Raw genomic sequence first — 21,567 nt, 5'->3', positions numbered from 1 at the left:
AAAGGTGCTTCAACAAAGTACTGAGTAAAGGGTCTAAATACTTATATAAATGTGATATTTCAGTATTTTTTCTCAAAATGTCTAAAAACCTGTTTTTGCTTTGTCATTATGGGGTATTGTGTGTAGATTTGATGAGGGGAAAAAACTATTTAATCCATTTGAGAATAAGGCTGTAACGTAACAAAATGTGGAAAATATCAAGAGGTCTGAATACTTTCAGAATGCACCGTATACAGTCCCTATTAATTCAATAGAATCCTCTGTGGGCCTAGTTGTAAAGACGTCATTTAACTTTAAATGGTATTACCTTTTGTGGCATAAATACAACCAGTCAAGATGTTTTCATCTGATTGTCAAACAGTCACTTCAAAAGGGCTCCTTATTAGGCTACCCGCGCACATTCATTCATTTGGTCCTCTGTAGCTCAGCTGGTAGAGCACGGCGCTTGTAACGCCAAGGTAGTGGGTTCGATCCCCGGGACCACCCATACACAAAAATGTATGCACGCATGACTGTAAGTCGCTTTGGATAAAAGCGTCTGCTAAATGGCATATTATTATTATTATTATTATTTGCAACTATTTCCAGCCACCAAACAGTAACGAATGGAAAGAGACATCTGTTACACAAAACACCAAAAAGTGTAATGACAAATGTGGCTATTGTCATTAGGCCAGAATTTATGCGTCCACTGCTGTCCGCGAGCCTCCTGTAGCTCAGTTGGTAGAGCATGGCGCTTGCAACGCCAGGGTTGTGGGTTCGTTTCCCACGGGGGGCCAGTATGAAAATGTATGCACTCACTAACTGTAAGACGCTCTGGATAAGAGCGTCTGCTAAATGACTAAAATGTTTTTTTAAATGTCACTCATCTCTGGCTGGTGTAATAGCCAACAGTTTTCTTGACATTTTGTTTTAATTATTGGGAACGGCTCATGTTTTACCTTGGCTGCAAAATATTCGAATGAAGAAACTGACAGAGATAAGACGCCATTTTGATTCCGTAATAGACCGATGATTATCTGTGTTTATAAGGCTGACTTTTTAATGTGACTGGCATCTCTCTCTCTCTCACACAGGTGGTTGCTCCCCTGATAGACAAGATCTGGGAGCTGAGGTATGCTTGCTTCATCACAAACACAAGCAAACACACACACACATGCAGAGTTAATCTCCCAGCTCCTGTGGTTCCCTTCCTTCCTAGCCCAGCACAGTGACAGCAATTCCATATTCACTACCATGTAGTAATACCTCAGACCGTCCATAATGCAAAACACATCCCTGGTTAACACAATGTCCAGTACACAGGACCAGTAGAATCAGGTATGTTAAGTGCTGGAACAAAAGCACAGCACGGCCCTCCAGTCTCTACTCATCCATCCCTGCACTAAATGATCATTAGCAACGCCTCATCACCATCCCATTGTGCCATGTCAGTCTGACTTTATCTGCATAATTTACAGCTCCCTATCAGCGGTTGTTTGGGTCTTCTGGGTAAATATGACAACCAGGAGACAGATAAAGAAGAATAAAGCCAACAAGAGAAGCGGTTAGACGTTTGAATACCTCGGGTGCCTGGCCAGTGACTGGGAGTTTTAATTAAAATGCGCTGCTGCCTCTTATTGAAGCCTTAATTACACGTAACTCTTGTCAGTGTGTACGCTCTGTGTGTGTTGGATTGAGGATTTCGTGCAGGGGACACTTTATTATTAATGTTGACCATACATTGCATGAGGGGAAAACAGGAAGGAAGAGAGAACTCACTCACCTCGTCAATGCTTTCCTCAATCTTCATCTCCCCATGTTCCTGTATGGATCTATATATAGGGGAGGGGGGGGGAAGAGAGCGAGAGAGCGAGAGAGCGAGAGAGCGAGAGAGCGAGAGAGCGAGAGAGAGAGAGAGAGAGAGAGAGAGAGAGAGAGAGCGAGAGAGCGAGAGAGAGAGAGAGAGAGAGAGAGAGAGAGAGAGCGAGAGAGAGAGAGAGAGAGAGAGAGAGAGAGAGAGAGAGCTCAAAGACATTGCTCCTGCATTTTTAACAAAAAATATAGATTTAGAGTAAGATAAAGTAGGATTTTTTGGCAGGGACATATACAGGATGCTACCCTCCACAACATAACCTTCATTCCAAACCAAAACTCCAAACCTACAACCTGATTTTGGACGGAATTACCTGGAAGGCTTTCTACTACCAAGGATTACTATTCCCAAACTATACAGCAAATGCTCTGGCAAACAAACAGAAACCTGAAAACACCATCCAACCTGGAACTGAGTGAGTAATGTTTAGTATGAAGCTATTTTTCACTTTCAAAAACCAAGAAGAAAAATACATTACAATGATATATTTTACTTTATAAGGACTGAATGCTAAGGCTACCAAGCTTGCTAGTACAAAGAGATACAATTTCAATTAGCACTGACGTGTGAAGTGAGAGGTGTCAAAGCCCTTGAGACTAACAATGGCAGGAGAGTCGCACAGTCTACCCCAACCAAATGGAGAGGCCTTAGAAGCACCCCCCTCCCCCCCGCTGTTCAGAGGTCATTAAAATACAGTACCCTCTGAATGTAAAAAACGACAAGACACGAAAAGAGTACAAAATGAAACTTATTTTGGGGACGCAGGAGACACTTTTAGCTGATTTTTATAAAAATGGGAACATAAGCAACCTTACCTTCCACACAGACCATCCCCTGGCATGGCACAGTGCTATACTAGCACACTACCCCTCTGATAAGAGGGGGGGGGGGGGGGTTAGCGATGGGTGGAAACTCAGGATACAGGACAACGAGGACTCTGAGTCATCTAATATTAATCTCTATATATCTGGAACCGTTTTGGTTCAAGGCAGCACCAAACAGTTCCAGCTGGACTTTCACCTAATCAAAGAAATAGCTCAGCAGGAGAAGCTCTCCCTTGAGAAAGATACCCCCACCCCGAGCAGGTCAGACCAGACCTCTTCATTAAATAACCCCACAGAGCAACCCTAAGCAGAAAGTCAACTTCCCAGCACAGAGTACTACTCCCTCATTGAAATGAAGGATAAATTCACCCAGCTGGAGGTAAGGCAGGTGGAGCTGGAACAGCAGGTGAACACACTCCAGTCAGCACAGACCCAGACAACAGTCCAGCACAACAACACCCCCTTAACTAGACCTGGAGAGCTGGAGGTAGAGAGAGACATGTCTGCACTCTGGACTGTGGTGAGACAACATCGACAGGAGAAAGAGCAGGAGCAGGAGAAGAACAGAGCACTAGAGGAGAGGAGAGGCTCAGAGTGCTGGAGGAGAAGGTGAGAACGATGACGGGTGACATAGAACAACCCATTAGAGAGCTGGCCACCCCCGCAGAGAAGCCAGCAGAACAGCCCACCTCAGATCCTGGCCAAAGTCTCGACACCGCAGTAGAACAGTACACCCTAGACCCTGACCATAGCCTCGACATCACAGCCAGAAAAAATGAAGAACCCCAAGCCCAGGGGACCCCAACCCCTCTGAGCAACCCCCCTGTCAGACACCCTGATAGCCCTCATGACGACCCCCCCACACCCACTGAGGTCATACACAAGCCACAGATTGTACTCCTTATGGACTCAAACGGGAAATACATACAAGAAAATAAACTTTTTCCAAAACACACATTGTCTAAACTCTGGTGTCCAAACACCCAGCGCGCCATAGACCTTCTGTCTGAGGACCAACTAGGATCACCCAGCCACATACAGTGGGGAAAAAAAGTATTTAGTCAGCCACCAATTGTGCAAGTTCTCCCACTTAAAAAGATGAGAGAGGCCTGTAATTTTCATCATATGTACACGTCAACTATGACAGACAAATTGAGAAGAAAAAAATCCAGAAAATCACATTGTAGGATTTTTTATGAATTTATTTGCAAATGATGGTGGAAAATAAGTATTTGGTCACCTACAAACAAGCAAGATTTCTGGCTCTCACAGACCTGTAACTTCTTCTTTAAGAGGCTCCTCTGTCTTCCACTCGTTACCTGTATTAATGGCACCTGTTTGAACGTGTTATCAGTATAAAAGACACCTGTCCACAACCTCAAACAGTCACACTCCAAACTCCACTATGGCCAAGACCAAAGAGCTGTCAAAGGACACCAGAAACAAAATTGTAGACCTGCACCAGGCTGGGAAGACTGAATCTGCAATAGGTAAGCAGCTTGGTTTGAATAAATCAACTGTGGGAGCAATTATTAGGAAATGGAAGACATACAAGACCACTGATAATCTCCCTCGATCTGGGGCTCCACGCAAGATCTCACCCCGTGGGGTCAAAATGATCACAAGAACGGTGAGCAAAAATCCCAGAACCACACGGGGGGACCTAGTGAATGACCTGCAGAGAGCTGGGACCAAAGTAACAAAGCCTACCATCAGTAACACACTACGCCGCCAGGGACTCAAATCCTGCAGTGCCAGACGTGTCCCCCTGCTTAAGCCAGTACATGTCCAGGCCCATCTGAAGTTTGCTAGAGTGCATTTGGATGATCTAGAAGAGGATTGGGAGAATGTCATATGGTCAGATGAAACCAAAATATAACTTTTTGGTCAAAACTCAACTCGTCGTGTTTGGAGGACAAAGAATGCTGAGTTGCATCCAAAGAACACCATACCTACTGTGAAGCATGGGGGTGGAAACTTCATGCTTTGGGGCTGTTTTTCTGCAAAGGGACCAGGACGACTGATCCGTGTAAAGGAAAGAATGAATGGGGCCATGTATCGTGAGATTTTGAGTGAAAACCTCCTTCCATCAGCAAGGGCATTGAAGAAGAAACGTGGCTGGGTCTTTCAGCATGACAATGATCCCAAACACACCGCCTGGGCAACGAAGGAGTGGCTTCGTAAGAAGCATTTCAAGGTCCTGGAGTGGCCTAGCCAGTCTCCAGATCTCAACCCCATAGAAAATCTTTGGAGGGAGTTGAAAGTCCGTGTTGCCCAGAGACAGCCACAAAACATCACTGCTCTAGAGGAGATCTGCATGGAGGAATGGGCCAAAATACCAGCAACAGTGTGTGAAAACCTTGTGAAGACTTACAGAAAACGTTTGACCTGTGTCATTGCCAACAAAGGGTATATAACAAAGTATTGAGAAACTTTTGTTATTGACCAAATACTTATTTTCCACCATAATTGGCAAATAAATTCATAAAAAATCCTACAATGTGATTTTCTGGATTTTTTTTTCTCATTTTGTCTGTCATGGTTGACGTGTACCTATGATGAAAATTACAGGCCTCTCATCTTTTTAAGTGGGAGAACTTGCACAATTGGTGGCTGACTAAATACTTTTTTCCCCCCACTCTATATAATAAAGGTCCATTATCTTTTCTGCATACATTATATATGGTTTAAGTCATTTAAGTTCACACAAAGCATTTTTCCATCCCGAAAATGTATAAAAATAATTTTAAAAAACATAATGAGGGTACAAAACATTAAGTACACCTGCTCTTTCCATGACATAGATTGACCAGGTCAAAGCTATGATCCTTTATTGATGTCACTAGCCGGCTACTACCCGGTTACTCATCCCTGCACCTTAGAGGCTGTCACTGTAATAATGGAACACTGGTCACTTTAATAATGGTTACATACTGTTTTACCCATTTCTTATGTATATACTGTATTCTAGCCAAGGACATCCTATTCAACTATTGCTGTGCATACACTATTCTATCCATGTATTCTTCAGATATACTACATATTCTACATATGCCCAGCGACAGCCCCAAAACATCACTGCTCTAGAGGAGATCTGCATGGAGGAATGGGCCAAAATACCAGTGTGAAAACCTTGTGAAGACTTACAGAAAATGTTTGACCTGTGTCATTGCCAACAAAGGGTATATAACAAAGTATTGAGAAACTTTTGTTATTGACCAAATACTTATTTTCCACCATAATTTGCAAATAAATTCATTTAAAATCCTACAATGTGATTTTCTGGATTTTTTCTCCTCATTTTGTCTGTCATAGTTGACGTGTACCTATGATAAAAATTACAGGCCTCTCTCATCTTTTTAAGTGTGAGAACTTGCACAATTGGTGGCTGACTAAATACTTTTTTTCCCCACTGTAATAATACACACAGGCACAAACGACCTGAGAACACAGCAGGAAAGGGTGGCCACAGCACTCAAGGGAGTGATAGAAAAAGCTTATTCTACTTTCCCCAACGCACAAGTGGTTATCTCAACCCTGTTACCACGAAAAGACTTCCACCCTGCTTCCATACAGCGGGTAAACGCAAGTATTTCCCGTGACTGTGCATCCAAACCAAATGTCTACCTGGCCCACCACTCCACCCTGGACGTGAACAGCCTTTATGACCAGGTCCACCTATACAAGGCAGCAGTGCCCACCTTCGCCCGGACCCTAAAGGATATCGCCCTCAACCGCAGACCCAACACCTCACACAGGAGCAACAGATCAACAGACACCCCGCCCAGATAAACTCTTTAACATCATCCTTAGCTCTGGCATCTTCCCCAATATTTGGAACCAAGGACTGATCACCCCAATCCACAAAAGTAGAGACAAATTTGACCCCAATAACTACTGTGGGATATGCGTCAACAGCAACCTTGGGAAAATTCTCTGCATTATCATTAACAGCAGACTAGTACATTTCCTCTGTGAAAACAATGTACTGAGCAAATGTCAAATTGGATTTTTACCAAATTACCATACGACAGACCACGTATTCACCCTGCACACCCTAATTGACAAACAAACAAACAAACCAAAACAAAGGCAAAGTCTTCTCATGCTTTGTTTATTTCAAAAAAGCTTTTGACTCAATTTGGCATGAGGGTCTGCTATACAAATTGATGGAAAGTGGGATTGGGGGAAAAACATACAACATAAAATCCATGTACACAAACAACAAGTGTGCGGTTAAAATTGGAGAAAAAAACACACACATTTCTTTCCACAGGGCCGTGGGGTGAGACAGGGATGCAGTTTAAGCCCAACCCTCTTCAACATACAGTGGGGAGAACAAGTATTTGATACACTGCCGATTTTGCAGGTTTTCCTACTTACAAAGCATGTAGAGGTCTGTCATTTTTATCATAGGTACACTTCAACTGTGAGAGACGGAATCTAAAACAAAAATCCAGAAAATCACATTGTATGATTTTTAAGTAATTAATTTGCGTTTTATTGCATGACATAAGTATTTGATCACCTACCAACCAGTAAGAATTCCGGCACTCACAGACCTGTTAGTTTTTCTTTAAGAAGCCCTCCTGTTCTCCACTCATTACCTGTATTAACTGCACCTGTTTGAACTCGTTACCTGTATAAAAGACACCTGTCCACACACTCAATCAAACAGACACCAACCTCCCCACAATGGCCAAGACCAGAGAGCTGTGTAAGGACATCAGGGATAAAATTGTAGACCTGCACAAGGCTGGGATGGGCTACAGGACAATAGGCAAGCAGCTTGGTGAGAAGGCAACAACTGTTGGCGCAATTATTAGAAAATGGAAGAAGTTTAAGATGACGGTCAAACACCCTCGGTCTGGGGCTCCATGTAAGATCTCACCTCGTGGGGCATCAATGATCATGAGGAAGGTGAGGGATCAGCCCAGAACTACACGGCAGGACCTGGTCAATGACCTGAAGAGAGCTGGGACCACAGTCTCAAAGAAAACCATTAGTAACACACTACGCCGTCATGGATTAAAATCCTGCAGCACACGCAAGGTCCCCCTGCTCAAGCCAGCGCATGTCCAGGCCCGTCTGAAGTTTGCCAATGACCATCTGGATGATCCAGAGGAGGAATGGGAGAAGGTCATGTGGTCTGATGAGACAAAAATAGAGCTTTTTGTTCTAAACTCCACTCGCCGTGTTTGGAGGAAGAAGAAGGATGAGTACAACCCCAAGAACACCATCCCAACCGTGAAGCATGGAGGTGGAAACATCATTCTTTGGGGATGTTTTTCTGCAAAGGGGACAGGACGACTGCACCGTATTGAGGGGAGGATGGATGGGGCCATGGATCGCGAGATCTTGGCCAACAACCTCCTTCCCTCAGTAAGAGCATTGAAGATGGGTCGTGGCTGGGTCTTCCAGCATGAAGACGACCCAAAACACACAGCCAGGGCAACTAAGGAGTGGCTCCGTAAGAAGCATCTCAAGGTCCTGGAGTGGCCTAGCCAGTCTCCAGACCTGAACCTAATAGAAAATCTTTAGAGGGAGCTGAAAGTCTGTATTGCCCAGCGACAGCCCCGAAACCTGAAGGATCTGGAGAAGGTCTGTATGGAGGAGTGGGCCAAAATCCCTGCTGCAGTGTGTGCAAACCTGGTCAAGACCTACAGGAAACGTATGATCTCTGTAATTGCAAACAAAGGTTTCTGTACCAAATATTAAGTTCTGCTTTTCTGATGTATCAAATACTTATGTCATGCAATAAAATGCAAATTAATTACTTTAAAATCATACAATGTGATTTTCTGGATTTTTGTTTTAGATTCCGTCTCTCACAGTTGAAGTGTACCTATGATAAAAATGACAGACCTCTACATGCTTTGTAAGTAGGAAAACCTGCAAAATCGGCAGTGTATCAAATACTTGTTCTCCCCACTGTATATATCAACGAATTGGCGAGGGCACTAGAACAGTCTGCAGCACCCGGCCTCACCCTACTAAATCTGAAGTCAAATGTTTACTGTTTGCTGATGATCTGGTGCTTCTGTCACCAACCAAGGAGGGCCTACAGCAGCACCTAGATCTTCTGCACAGATTCTGTCAGACCTGGGCCCTGACAGTAAATCTCAGTAAGACAAATATAATGGTGTTCCAAAAAAGGTCCAGTTGCCAGGACCACAAATACAAATTCAATCTACACATCATTGCCCTATAGCACACAAAAAACTATACCTACCTCGGCCTAAACATCAGCGCCACAGGTAACTTCCACAAAGCTGTGAACGATCTGAGAGACAAGGCAAGAAGGGCCTTCTATGCCATCAAAAGGAACATAACATTTGACATACAAATTAGGATCTGGCTAAAAATACTTCAATCAGTTATAGAACACATTGCCCTTTATGGTTGTGAGGTCTGGGGTCCGCTCACCAACCAAGAATTCACAAAATGGGACAAACACCAAATTGAGACTCTGCATGCAGAATTCTGCAAAAACATCCTCAGTGTACAACGTAAAACACCAAATAATGCATGCAGAGCAGAATTAGGCCAATACCCGCTAATTATCAAAATCCAGAAAAGAGCCGTTAAATTCTGTAACCACTTAAAAGGAAGCGATTCCCAAACCTTCCATAACAAAGCCATCACCTACAGAGAGATGAACTTGGAGAAGAGTCCCCTAAGTAAGCTGGTCCTGGGGCTCTGTTCACAAACATAAACAGACCCCACAGAACCCCAGGACAACAACAACAACACAATTAGACCCAACCAAATCATGAGAAAAAAAAAGAGAATTACTTGACACATTCGAAAGAACAAACAAAAAAACAGAGCAAACTAGAATGCTATTTGGCCCTAAACAGAGAGTACACAGTGGCAGAATACCTGACCACTGTGACTGACCCAAACTTAAGGAAAGCTTTGACTATGTACAGACTCAGTGAGCATAGCCTTGCTATTGAGAAAGGCTGCCGTAGGCAGACCTGGCTCTCAAGAGAAGACAGGCTATGTGCACACTGCCCACAAAATGAGGTGGAAACTGAGCTGCACTTCCTAACCTCCTGCCAAATGTATGACCATATTAGAGACACATATTTCCCTCAGATTACAGCGATCCACAAAGAATTTGAAAACAAACCCAATTTTGATAAACTCCCTTATCTACTGGGTGAAAAACCACAGTGTGCCATCACAGCTGCAAGATGTGACCTGTTGCCACAAGAAAAGGGCAACCAGTGAAGAACAAACACCATTGTAAATACCACCCATATTTATGTTTATTTATTTTCCCATTTGTACTTTAACTATTTGCACATTGTTACAACACTGTATATAAACAGTGGGGAGAACAAGTATTTGATACACTGCCGAGTTTGCAGGTTTTCCTACTTACAAAGCATGTAGAGGTCTGTAATTTGTTATCATAGGTACACTTCAACTGTGAGAGATGGAATCTAAAACAAAAATCCAGAAAATCACATTGTATGATTTTTAAGTAATACATTTGCATTTTATTGCATGACATAAGTATTTGATCACCTACCAACCAGTAAGAATTCCGGCTCTCACAGACCTGTTAGTTTTTCTTTAAGAAGCCCCCCTGTTCTCCACTCATTACCTGTATTAATTGCACCTGTTTGAACTCGTTACCTGTATAAAAGACACCTGTCCACACACTCAATCAAACAGACTCCAACCTCTCCACAATGGCCAAGACCAGAGAGCTGTGTAAGGACATCAGGGATAAAATTGTAGACATGCACAAGGCTGGGATGGGCTACAGGACAATAGGCAAGCAGCTTGGTGAGAAGGCAACAACTGTTGGCGCAATTATTAGAAAATGGAAGAAGTTCAAGATGACGGTCAATCACCCTCGGTCTGGGGCTCCATGCAAGATCTCACCTCGTGGGGCATCAATGATCATGAGGAAGGTGAGGGATCAGCCCAGAACTACACGGCAGGAGCTGGTCAATGACCTGAAGAGAGCTGGGACCACAGTAACACACTATGCCATTAGTAACACACTACGCCATCATGGATTAAAATCCTGCAGCGCACGCAAGGTCCCCCTGCTCAAGCCAGCACATGTCCAGGCCCGTCTGAAGTTTGCCAATGACCATCTGGATGATCCAGAGGAGGAATGGGAAAAGGTCATGTGGTCTGATGAGACAAAAATAGAGCTTTTTGGTCTAAACTCCACTGACCGTGTTTGGTGGAAGAGGAAGGATGAGTACAACCCCAAGAACACCATCCCAACCGTGAAGCATGGAGGTGGAAACATCATTCTTTGGGGATGCTTTTCTGCAAAGGGAGGAGTGGGCCAAAATCCCTGCTGCAGTGTGTGCAAACCTGGTCAAGACCTACAGGAAACGTATGATCTCTGTAATTGCAAACAAAGGTTTCTGTACCAAATATTAAGTTCTGCTTTTCTGATGTATCAAATACTTATGTCATGCAATAAAATGCAAATTAATTACTTAAAAATCATACAATGTGATTTTCTGGATTTTTGTTTTAGATTCCGTCTCTCACAGTTGAAGTGTACCTATGATAAAAATTACAGACCTCTACATGCTTTGTAAGTAGGAAAACCTGCAAAATCGGCAGTGTATCAAATACTTGTTCTCCCCACTGTAGATACTGTATCTGTTCATACAGCAGGTACAGTAAGATCATTAAGCTACTTTATGGGGCAGATACAAGACAAAAGGTTGGTATTTGAGTAGAAGGGTGTCAAAACCAACAGATTTATTATATGAAATACTTACTAATGTATCAAATACTTGTTCTCCCCACTGTACATAATATGACATTTGAAATGTCTTTATTCTTTTGGAACTTCTGAGTGTAATGTTTACTCTTAATATTTATTTCACTTTTGTTTACTATCTACTTCACTTGCTTTGGCAATGTTAACATACGTTTCCCATGCCAATAAAGCCCTTGAAAAGAGAGAGAGAGAGAGAGAGAGAGCGAGAGAGAGAGAGAGAGAGAGAGAGCGAGAGAGAGAGAGAGAGAGAGAGAGCGAGAGCGAGAGCGAGAGAGCGAGAGCGAGAGCGAGAGCGAGAGCGAGAGCGAGAGCGAGAGCGAGAGCGAGAGCGAGAGCGAGAGCGAGAGCGAGAGCGAGAGCGAGAGCGAGAGCGAGAGCGAGAGCGAGAGCGAGAGCGAGAGCGAGAGCGAGAGCGAGAGCGAGAGCGAGAGCGAGAGCGAGAGCGAGAGCGAGAGCGAGAGCGAGAGAGAGAGAGAGAGAGAGAGAGAGAGAGAGAGAGAGAGAGAGAGAGAGAGAGAGAGAGAGAGAGAGTCAGTCTGGTAGAGATGTGAGAATTGCCAGAACACTCTGTGATACCACAAATATTTTGGCCCATTCCTGGCATTAAATCGCCCCATGTGCAGGCGGTAATCCCATATTCTACCCCCTGCCAGTGCCCTCCACACCCTCCTCACACCTTCTGGTACTCAGACAGATTAGGCAGTAGACTCACTTCCACAAAGTGGTTATATAAACAGACCAAAAAAGGTACTCCCCACCCTCCCCACCAACTCATGTGAATCCAATCATGGTGAAAGACCCACATCACACCCCCCTCAGCACGACAGGACATCTTTCCATTCCTGCCTTCTGACCGACCCACATGCACGTATATACAGTGGGGAAAAAAAGTATTTAGTCAGCCACCAATTGTGAAAGTTCTCCCACTTAAAAAGATGAGAGAGGCCTGTAATTTTCATCATAGGTACACGTCAACTATGACAGACAAATTGAGGGAAAAAAATCCAGAACATCACATTGTAGGATTTTTAACGAATTTATTTGCAAATTATGGTGGAAAATAAGTATTTGGTCACCTACAAACAAGCAAGATTTCTGGCTCTCACAGACCTGTAACTTCTTCTTTAAGAGGCTCCTCTGTCCTTCACTCGTTACCTGTATTAATGGCACCTGTTTGAACTTGTTATCAGTATAAAAGACACCTGTCCACAACCTCAAACAGTCACACTCCAAACTCCACTATGGCCAAGACCAAAGAGCTGTCAAAGGACACCAGAAACAAAATTGTAGACCTGCACCAGGCTGGGAAGACTGAATCTGCAATAGCTTGGTTTGAAGAAATCAACTGTGGGAGCAATTATTAGGAAATGGAAGACATACAAGACCACTGATAATCTCCCTCGATCTGGGGCTCCACGCAAGATCTCACCCCGTGGGGTCAAAATGATCACAAGAACGGTGAGCAAAAATTCCAGAACCACACGGGGGGACCTAGTGAATGACCTGCAGAGAGCTGGGACCAAAGTAACAAAGCCTACCATCAGTAACACACTACGCCGCCAGGGACCCAAATCCTGCAGTGCCAGACGTGTCCCCCTGCTTAAGCCAGTACATGTCCAGCCCCGTCTGAAGTTTGCTAGAGTGCATTTGGATGATCCAGAAGAGGATTGTGAGAATGTCATATGGTCAGATGAAACCAAAATATAACTTTTTGGTAAAAACTCAACTCGTCGTGTTTGGAGGACAAAGAATGCTGAGTTGCATCCAAAGAACACCATACCTACTGTGAAGCATGGGGGTGGAAACATCATGCTTTGGGGCTGTTTTTCTGCAAAGGGACCAGGACGACTGATCCGTGTAAAGGAAAGAATGAATGGGGCCATGTATCGTGAGATTTTGAGTGAAAACCTCCTTCCATCAGCAAGGGCATTGAAGATGAAATGTGGCTGGGTCTTTCAGCATGACAATGATCCCAAACACACCGCCCGGGCAACGAAGAAGTGGCTTCGTAAGAAGCATTTCAAGGTCCTGGAGTGGCCTAGCCAGTCTCCAGATCTCAACCCCATAGAAAATCTTTGGAGGGAGTTGAAAGTCCGTGTTGCCCAGCGACAGCCCCAAAACATCACTGCTCTAGAGGAGATCTACATGGAGGAATGGGCCAAAATACCAGCAACAGTGTGTGAAAACCTTGTGAAGACTTACAGAAAACGTTTGACCTGTGTCATTGCCAACAAAGGGTATATAACAAAGTATTGAGAAACTTTTGTTATTGACCAAATACTTATTTTCCACCATAATTTGCAAATAAATTCATTAAAAATCCTACAATGTGATTTTCTGGATTTTCTTTTCTAATTTTGTCTGTCATAGTTGACGTGTACCTATGATGAAAATTACAGGCCTCTCTCATCTTTTTAAGTGGGAGAACTTGCACAATTGGTGGCTGACTAAATAATTTTTTTCCCCACTGTACACTACCAGTCAAAAGTTTGGACACACCTACTCATTCAAGGGTTTTTCTTTATTTGTAAAAAAAAAATTACATTGTAGAATAATAGTGAAGACTTTAAAACTGTGAAATAACACATATGGAATCATGTAGTAACCAAAAAAGTGCCACCCTTTGCCTTGATGACAGCTTTGCACACTCTTGGCATTCTCTCAAGCAGCTTCATGAGGTAGTCACCTGGAATGCAATTAACAGGTATGCCTTGTTAGAAGTTAATTTGTGAAATTTCTTTCCTTCTTAATGCGTTTGAGCCAATCATTTGTTTTGTGACAAGGTAGGGGGGGGGGTTTACAGAAGATAACCCTATTTGGTAAAAGACCAAGTCCATATTATGGCAAGAACAGCTCAAATAAGCGAAGAGAAATGACAGTCCCATCATTACTTTAAGACATGAAGATCAGTCAATACAGAAAATGTCAAGAACTTTGAAAGCCATTAAGCGCTATGATGAAACTGACTCTCATCAGGACCGAACAGGAATAGAAGACACAGAGTTACCTCTGCTGCAGAGGATAAGTTAATTAGAGTTACCAGCCTCAGAAATTGCAGCCCAAATAAATGCTTCACAGAGTTCAACAGACACATCTCAACATCAACTGTTCAGAGGGGATTGTGTGAATCAGGCCTTCATGGTCGAATTGCTGCAAAGAAACCACTTCTAAAGGACCACAATAAGAAGAAGAGCCCTGCTTGGGCCAAGAAACACAAGCAATGGACATTAGACCGGTGGAAATTTGTCCTTTGGTCTGGAGTCCAAATTTTAGATTTTCAGTTCAAACTGCCGTGTCCTTGTTAGACGCGGTGTGGGTGAACGGATGATTTTCGCAAGTGTGGTTCCCACCGTAAAGCATGGAGGAGGAGGTGTTATGGTGTGGGGGTGCTTTGCTGATGACACTGTCTGTGATTTATTTAGAATTCAAGGCACACTTAACCAGCATGGCTACCACAGCATTCTGCAGCGATACACCATCCCATCTGGTTTGGGCTTAGTGGGACTATCATTTGATTTTCAACAGGACAATGACCCAACACACCTCCAGGCTGTAATAAGGGCTATTTTACCAAGAAGGAGAGTGATGGAGAGCTGCATCAGATGACCTGGCCTCCACAATCACCCGACCTCAACCCAATTGAGATGGTTTGGGATGAGTCGGACGGCAGAGTGAAGGAAAAGCAGCCAACAAGTGCTCAGCATATGTGGGAACTCCTTCAAGACTGTTGAGTGTGCAAAACTGTCATCAAGGCAAAGGGTGGCTATTTGAAGAATCTCAAATATAAAATATATTTTGATTTGTTTAACACTTTTTTGGTTACTGCATGATTCCATGTGTTATTTCAATGTATAAAATAGTAAAAATAAAGAAAAACCCTTGAATGAGTAGGTGTGTCCAAACTTTTGATTGGTAGTGTATATGAATGCACACGGATCAGGACTCTACTGCACAGGCGGGAGAAAGAGTTAAAGACCAATGGAGAGAGGGGGAGAGAATGATTGAGTGAGTGTGAGTGAGAGAATTAGAGAGTGAGAGGGTCAGAGAGAGCAAGAGAGCTAGAGAGTGAGAGGGTCAGAGAGAGAAAGAGAGCAAGAGAGCAAGCGAGGAAGGAAATTAGAGAGATGTATGATCAGTCAGTCTGGTAGAAAGTGTCCAGATGGTGTGTTTAATAACTTGCCCCCTCCTAGCTGAGGTTGGAGATATTTGCTATTGCTTAGCTGTGGATCCGACCCACATCCTCCTTCTCTCCTCCTCTACCTCCATTCCCCTCTTCTCCACTTCCTCTCATTCCCTACATTGCAAAAATGTAATAAAAAAAAACATTCATACAAATGTAAAAAGCATATCAAACATCCTTCCTCCAAATTAAGTTTCTATGTGAAAACTGCCAGAACAATCTGTGATACCCAAAATATTTATGGGCCTCCCTGGCATGGAATCGCCCCATGGGGCAATAGTGTGTGATTGCGGCCCACAAATTAGGGCTTTCCTGCATGTGGGCATTCCCCTGCCCCCCCTCGAGCATCCCATTGGTTCCTGCATGAACCAGCACCCAGTGCACTTCGCTAACGACTACCGAACACCTGCCCTTGCAGTCGTTAACAGAACTGAGGTAACAGTCTACCATTGTCCTAGCTAGCACGCTAGCTACCGTTGTCGCCCCCGCCTCTTCTTTTTCTGTGGGGTTTATCGGTGGTTGGCATCCAACGTTATGGTGCATTACCACCACGTACTGGAGCGCCCCCGCCTCCCACCTGTGAACCGAAGTCCTACCTTAAAAATTGACCAATATAAATATAAAGAGGGGTTAGTGCAGATGCAGGAATGCCCACATGCAGGAACACCCGAATTGCAGGCCGCAATTGCACCCTTCTCCCATGGTCAGGCGGTAATCCCATGTTCTAGAAAGAGAGAGAAAAGTGTGATTCCGTGGAGAAGGGAGAACATTGTTGAGACTGGGTATGGGCATAACTCTCGAACACAGCTCAAATTTAGTCTTGGGTTGATGAGTTTGTTTTGAGTCTGTCACAATGCAATTGAGGGTGAAGGGAGTGAGCTGGGAACGAATGGAAGGAATGGAAGTCAAATTGAGAGTAACAGATTGGAATGGATAGAAAATGAATAACAATACCATCAACTACAAAATATGAACAGAATGAAAGAGGGGACGGATGGTGTGATAATTTCGTGGCAGCCATATATTTTCTATGAAGAAAGGAAATTGACATTAAAGCATACTGTACCTCATATTGGTGTAGGTTCCCCAGACAGCTAGAATGAAGGGTGAGAGAAAGGGAAGAGAAAAATTAACCAAGGGTGCTTTTCAAAATAACCTCCCACACAATGACATTATGTAATGTTTTTGCCCTTGGCTTGTAAGTCCTATTACAATACACACATTACTATACACACAGGTCTAGAAACCATCAATACATATAAATAAACTAGTCAGCAATATATTTTTAAAAGGAGGGAGAGATTAAGAGAGAGGTCTGAGTGATAAGCTAAAAGGATATCTCTGCTGATCTCTCCTCAGCCTTCCCTCTCACTTGTTTTCCTTCTTTCTCCTCCGTCTCACTGTGTGCGTTCTCATCAGTGAGATTCTGCACACAGCACGCACCTCACAGAGAGAGAGAGAGAGAGCGTGATTTGTTCAAACAGGCTTTGAGGTGGACAGGCTGTCATGTTGGCCTTTTCATAGACACAGAAGATGTACTAGGCAGACTAATAGACAAACATCACATAGACCCTCATCCCCAGCTCTAAAGAGGGAGAATTAGGAGAGAGCGAGATGGAAGAAGGGAAAGTGAAGGAAGGAGGAAAGGAAAGAGGAAGGAAGTGATTGGTGGTTTTCATAATTAATGATACCAGACAGCTGTCATGGCTGTCTACTGTGAGTCTACAGTATCTAAAAACCTGTAGCTGGGATGACATACACCCACCATCCACCACCCACACTTTGGACATATAAACACGCACGGACATGCAAATTCATCCTCAAATCAGATACTTATTCATCAGTAATTAATGATTTACTCATTACATCATCAGGATACATTACCTCATTTTAAGAAATAGTTATGATCAGTATTCACGTGTTGGTGGAGTGTCAGTGTATGCTGGTGGTGTTTCCTTACTAGCTTATAAAACATGTTATCCAGGAGGGGGAGAGATAGGGGAGCACACACACAGCCTGTTTAATCATTATGTGTCTCATGCTTCATCCTACCCATGGAAATAGCAACTAAATATACACTACCAGTCAAAAGTATGGATACATCTAATCATTCAAGGGTTTCTTTTTTAAACTATTTTTTACATTGTAAAAAAGTTTTACATTGTAGAATAATAGTGAAGACATCAAAACTATGAAATAACACATATGGAATCATGTAGTAACTAAAAAAGTGTTAACCAAATCAAAATATATTTTAGATTTTAGATTCTACAGATAGCCACCCTTTGCCTTGATGACAGCTTTGCACACTCTTGGCATTCTCTCAACCAGCTTCACCTGGAATGCTTTCCCAACAGTCTTGAAGGAGTTCCCACATATGCTTAGCACTTGTTGGCTGCTTTTCCTTTACTCTGCCGTCCGACTCATCCCAAACCATCTCAATTGGGTTAAGGTTGGAGGATTGTGGAGGCCAGGTCATCTGATGCAGCACTCCATCACTCTCCTTCTTGGTAACTACATGATTCCATGTGTTATTTCATAGTTTTGATGTCTTCACTATTATTCTACAATGTAGAAAATAGTAAAAATAAAGAAAAACACTTGAATGAGTAGGTGTCCAAACTTTTGACTGGTACTGTATAAATAAACAACACTATGAATTCTACATTTACATTATTCAAGTTTATAAATATGTCAATCAATATTCACGGTGGATAAGAGTGAGATATGCTTGTAGGCATATAAGAACAGCTCAGGCAAATTTGTGTGCGTGTGAATGTGCATTTTGAAAGCACCGTGTGTGTGTGTGTGTGTGTGTGTGTGTGTGTGTGTGTGTGTGTGTGTGTGTGTGTGTGTGTGTGTGTGTGTGTGTGTGTGTGTTTACTAAAGCTAATAAGTACCATAAATAAATCAATATGGCTAGAGAAAAGGAGAAATATCACCCGTCTGTCTCCCTCTCTGGTTTAGGCTATGAGGGTATCACATTCATAAATACAGATTGAAAAGATGAATTGGGTAGGCCTGTGCTCAGTGTCAGACATAGCAGGCCTACATGCCGTGAATCTCATCCAGCTGCCTGTCACACCTCCACCTGTCAATCAACCTACAGCAGCAACATGTTTACAGCCAACTGCAATACAAACTGCTCCTTTTCAAACAAACAAGGAAAAGGACCTTGTCTTTTTCCACATTAATTTAGCAAGTGAGTCCACAAGTTGTACACATCCACAGTTCCACGCCAATCTGTGAACGAGGACCTTCATTCCAGCAGTTAGGGGGTAAGTGAGAAGGCGCCATACACAGATGTGTGTATGTGTGTGTTTGTCGGTCTTGCTAGCAGATCAAGGTGTCAAATAAAAGTCAAGTAGACCTGCCCTTCTACTCCGTATCTATTTCTGAGATTACAGACTTGCTAGCTGGCGCTCCGAATCAGCTGAAAAGCAGGTCAGGAACGAGTGGATGCATGCAAATCACCATCGGCAGGGTTTTTTTTCTAATTAAAAAACAGGCTTAAGTAGGGGGCATGGCAGGCCGAAAATTGTAGTGTAGAGACATTTTAAAAATGTTAAGCCAATTTCCTACAATTCTACATACAGAGAAAGTTCAAAAACGCACAAATATCATACCCCCAAGATATGCTAACCTCTTACCATTACAATAACAGGGGAGGTTAGCATTTTTGGGGGGATATGATATTTGAGCGTCTGTAACTTTCTCAATCATCATTATTCATCATTCGTTCACGATTATCCGTAATCATGGTAGCATCCACATTAATGTAGAAGTGTTTAGAAACAAATTCATATTTACAATAAAAGTGACTCCAAAATGACACAATACATTATTTACCATTCATTACTATTTGGCACAAAATAATCTGAAACACAACCAAAACAAACAGCAAATGCAGTCACAAGCGTGATGTTATAATTGCTTGCTATGAATATGAGACTAAATACTTAACTTTTTACTACTTTAATACACAAGTGCATTTGTCCCAATACTTTTGGATGAAAATATGGATGAAAATACCCTCAAATTAAAAAAAGCTGACAGTCTGCACTTCAACCTAATAGTCATTGTTACACTTCAAAACCAAGTGCTGAGTACAGAGCCAAAACAACAACAAATGTGTCACTGTCCCAATACTTTTGGAGCTCACTGCAGTCTGCCATGGAGCTGAGAGAAAATGTTGCAGTTTTAAATCTACTTTACTGCAATTCTATGACTTTTGCCATGGCTAATGCAGTGTTCTTTTGCTCAAACATAATAACAAAATCTATACTGCTAAATATATAAAAATCGGATTTTTATTTTCTTCCTGACGGTCTAGCTTTTATTTGTGATTGTTAGTTCTCAAAGATTACAGTGGGGGAAAAAAGTATTTAGTCAGCCACCAATTGTGCAAGTTCTCCCACTTAAAAAGATGAGAGAGGCCTGTAATTTTCATCATAGGTACACGTCAACTATGACAGACAAATTGAGGGAAAAAAATCCAGAACATCACATTGTAGGATTTTTAATGAATTTATTTGCAAATTATGGTGGAAAATAAGTATTTGGTCACCTACAAACAAGCAAGATTTCTGGCTCTCACAGACCTGTAACTTCTTCTTTAAGAGGCTCCTCTGTCCTCCACTCGTTACCTGTATTAATGGCACCTGTTTGAACTTGTTATCAGTATAAAAGACACCTGTCCACAACCTCAAACAGTCACACTCCAAACTCCACTATGGCCAAGACCAAAGAGCTGTCAAAGGACACCAGAAACAAAATTGTAGACCTGCACCAGGCTGGGAAGACTGAATCTGCAATAGGTAAGCAGCTTGGTTTGAAGAAATCAACTGTGGGAGCAATTATTAGGAAATAGAAGACATACAAGACCACTGATAATCTCCCTCGATCTGGGGCTGCACGCAAGATCTCACCCCGTGGGGTCAAAATGATCACAAGAACGGTGAGCAAAAATCCCAGAACCACACGGGGGGACCTAGTGAATGACCTGCAGAGAGCTGGGACCAAAGTAACAAAGCCTACCATCAGTAACACACTACGCCGCCAGGGACTCAAATCCTGCAGTGCCAGACATGTCCCCCTGCTTAAGCCAGTACATGTCCAGGCCCGTCTGAAGTTTGCTAGAGTGCATTTGGATGATCCAGAAGAGGATTGGGAGAATGTCATATGGTCAGATGGTAAAAACTCAACTCGTCGTGTTTGGAGGACAAAGAATGCTGAGTTGCATCCAAAGAACACCATACCTACTGTGAAGCATGGGGGTGGAAACTTCATGCTTTGGGGCTGTTTTTCTGCAAAGGGACCACGACGACTGATCCGTGTAAAGGAAAGAATGAATGGGGCCATGTATCGTGAGATTTTGAGTGAAAACCTCCTTCCATCAGCAAGGGCATTGAAGAAGAAACGTGGCTGGGTCTTTCAGCATGACAATGATCCCAAACACACCGCCTGGGCAACGAAGGAGTGGCTTCGTAAGAAGCATTTCAAGGTCCTGGAGTGGCCTAGCCAGTCTCCAGATCTCAACCCCATAGAAAATCTTTGGAGGGAGTTGAAAGTCCGTGTTGCCCAGAGACAGCCCCAAAACATCACTGCTCTAGAGGAGATCTGCATGGAGGAATGGGCCAAAATACCAGCAACAGTGTGTGAAAACCTTGTGAAGACTTACAGAAAATGTTTGACCTGTGTCATTGCCAACAAAGGGTATATAACAAAGTATTGAGAAACTTTTGTTATTGACCAAATACTTATTTTCCACCATAATTTGCAAATAAATTCATAAAAAATCCTACAATGTGATTTTCTGGATTTTTTTTTCTCATTTTGTCTGTCATAGTTGACGTGTACCTATGATGAAAATTACAGGCCTCTCATCTTTTTAAGTGGGAGAACTTGCACAATTGGTGGCTGACTAAATACTTTTTTTCCC

The 21,567-nt window shown here is 42.9% G+C and overlaps 1 protein-coding gene across 1 annotated transcript in view; it reads right to left on the bottom strand.

The window, feature by feature from the left end:
- The window catches only part of LOC311129349 (UDP-glucuronic acid decarboxylase 1-like), a gene marked incomplete at both ends in the record, with an annotated part of 163,421 nt that overhangs the window by 113,783 nt on the left and 28,071 nt on the right, over window positions 1-21,567 (bottom strand). The window contains 2 exons of the mRNA XM_084161616.1: window positions 1,766-1,814; window positions 16,693-16,720. Of these exons, the coding sequence (XP_084017742.1) occupies window positions 1,766-1,814; window positions 16,693-16,720 (77 nt within the window). The remainder of the gene's footprint in view (window positions 1-1,765; window positions 1,815-16,692; window positions 16,721-21,567) is intronic.

Source organism: Coregonus lavaretus, assembly GCF_964263955.1.
Source record: "Coregonus lavaretus genome assembly, chromosome: 5".
NCBI classification, from domain to species: domain Eukaryota; kingdom Metazoa; phylum Chordata; class Actinopteri; order Salmoniformes; family Salmonidae; genus Coregonus; species Coregonus lavaretus.
The sequence above is the reverse complement of the archived record's forward strand: the minus strand, read 5'-3'. Positions and strand labels throughout refer to the sequence as shown.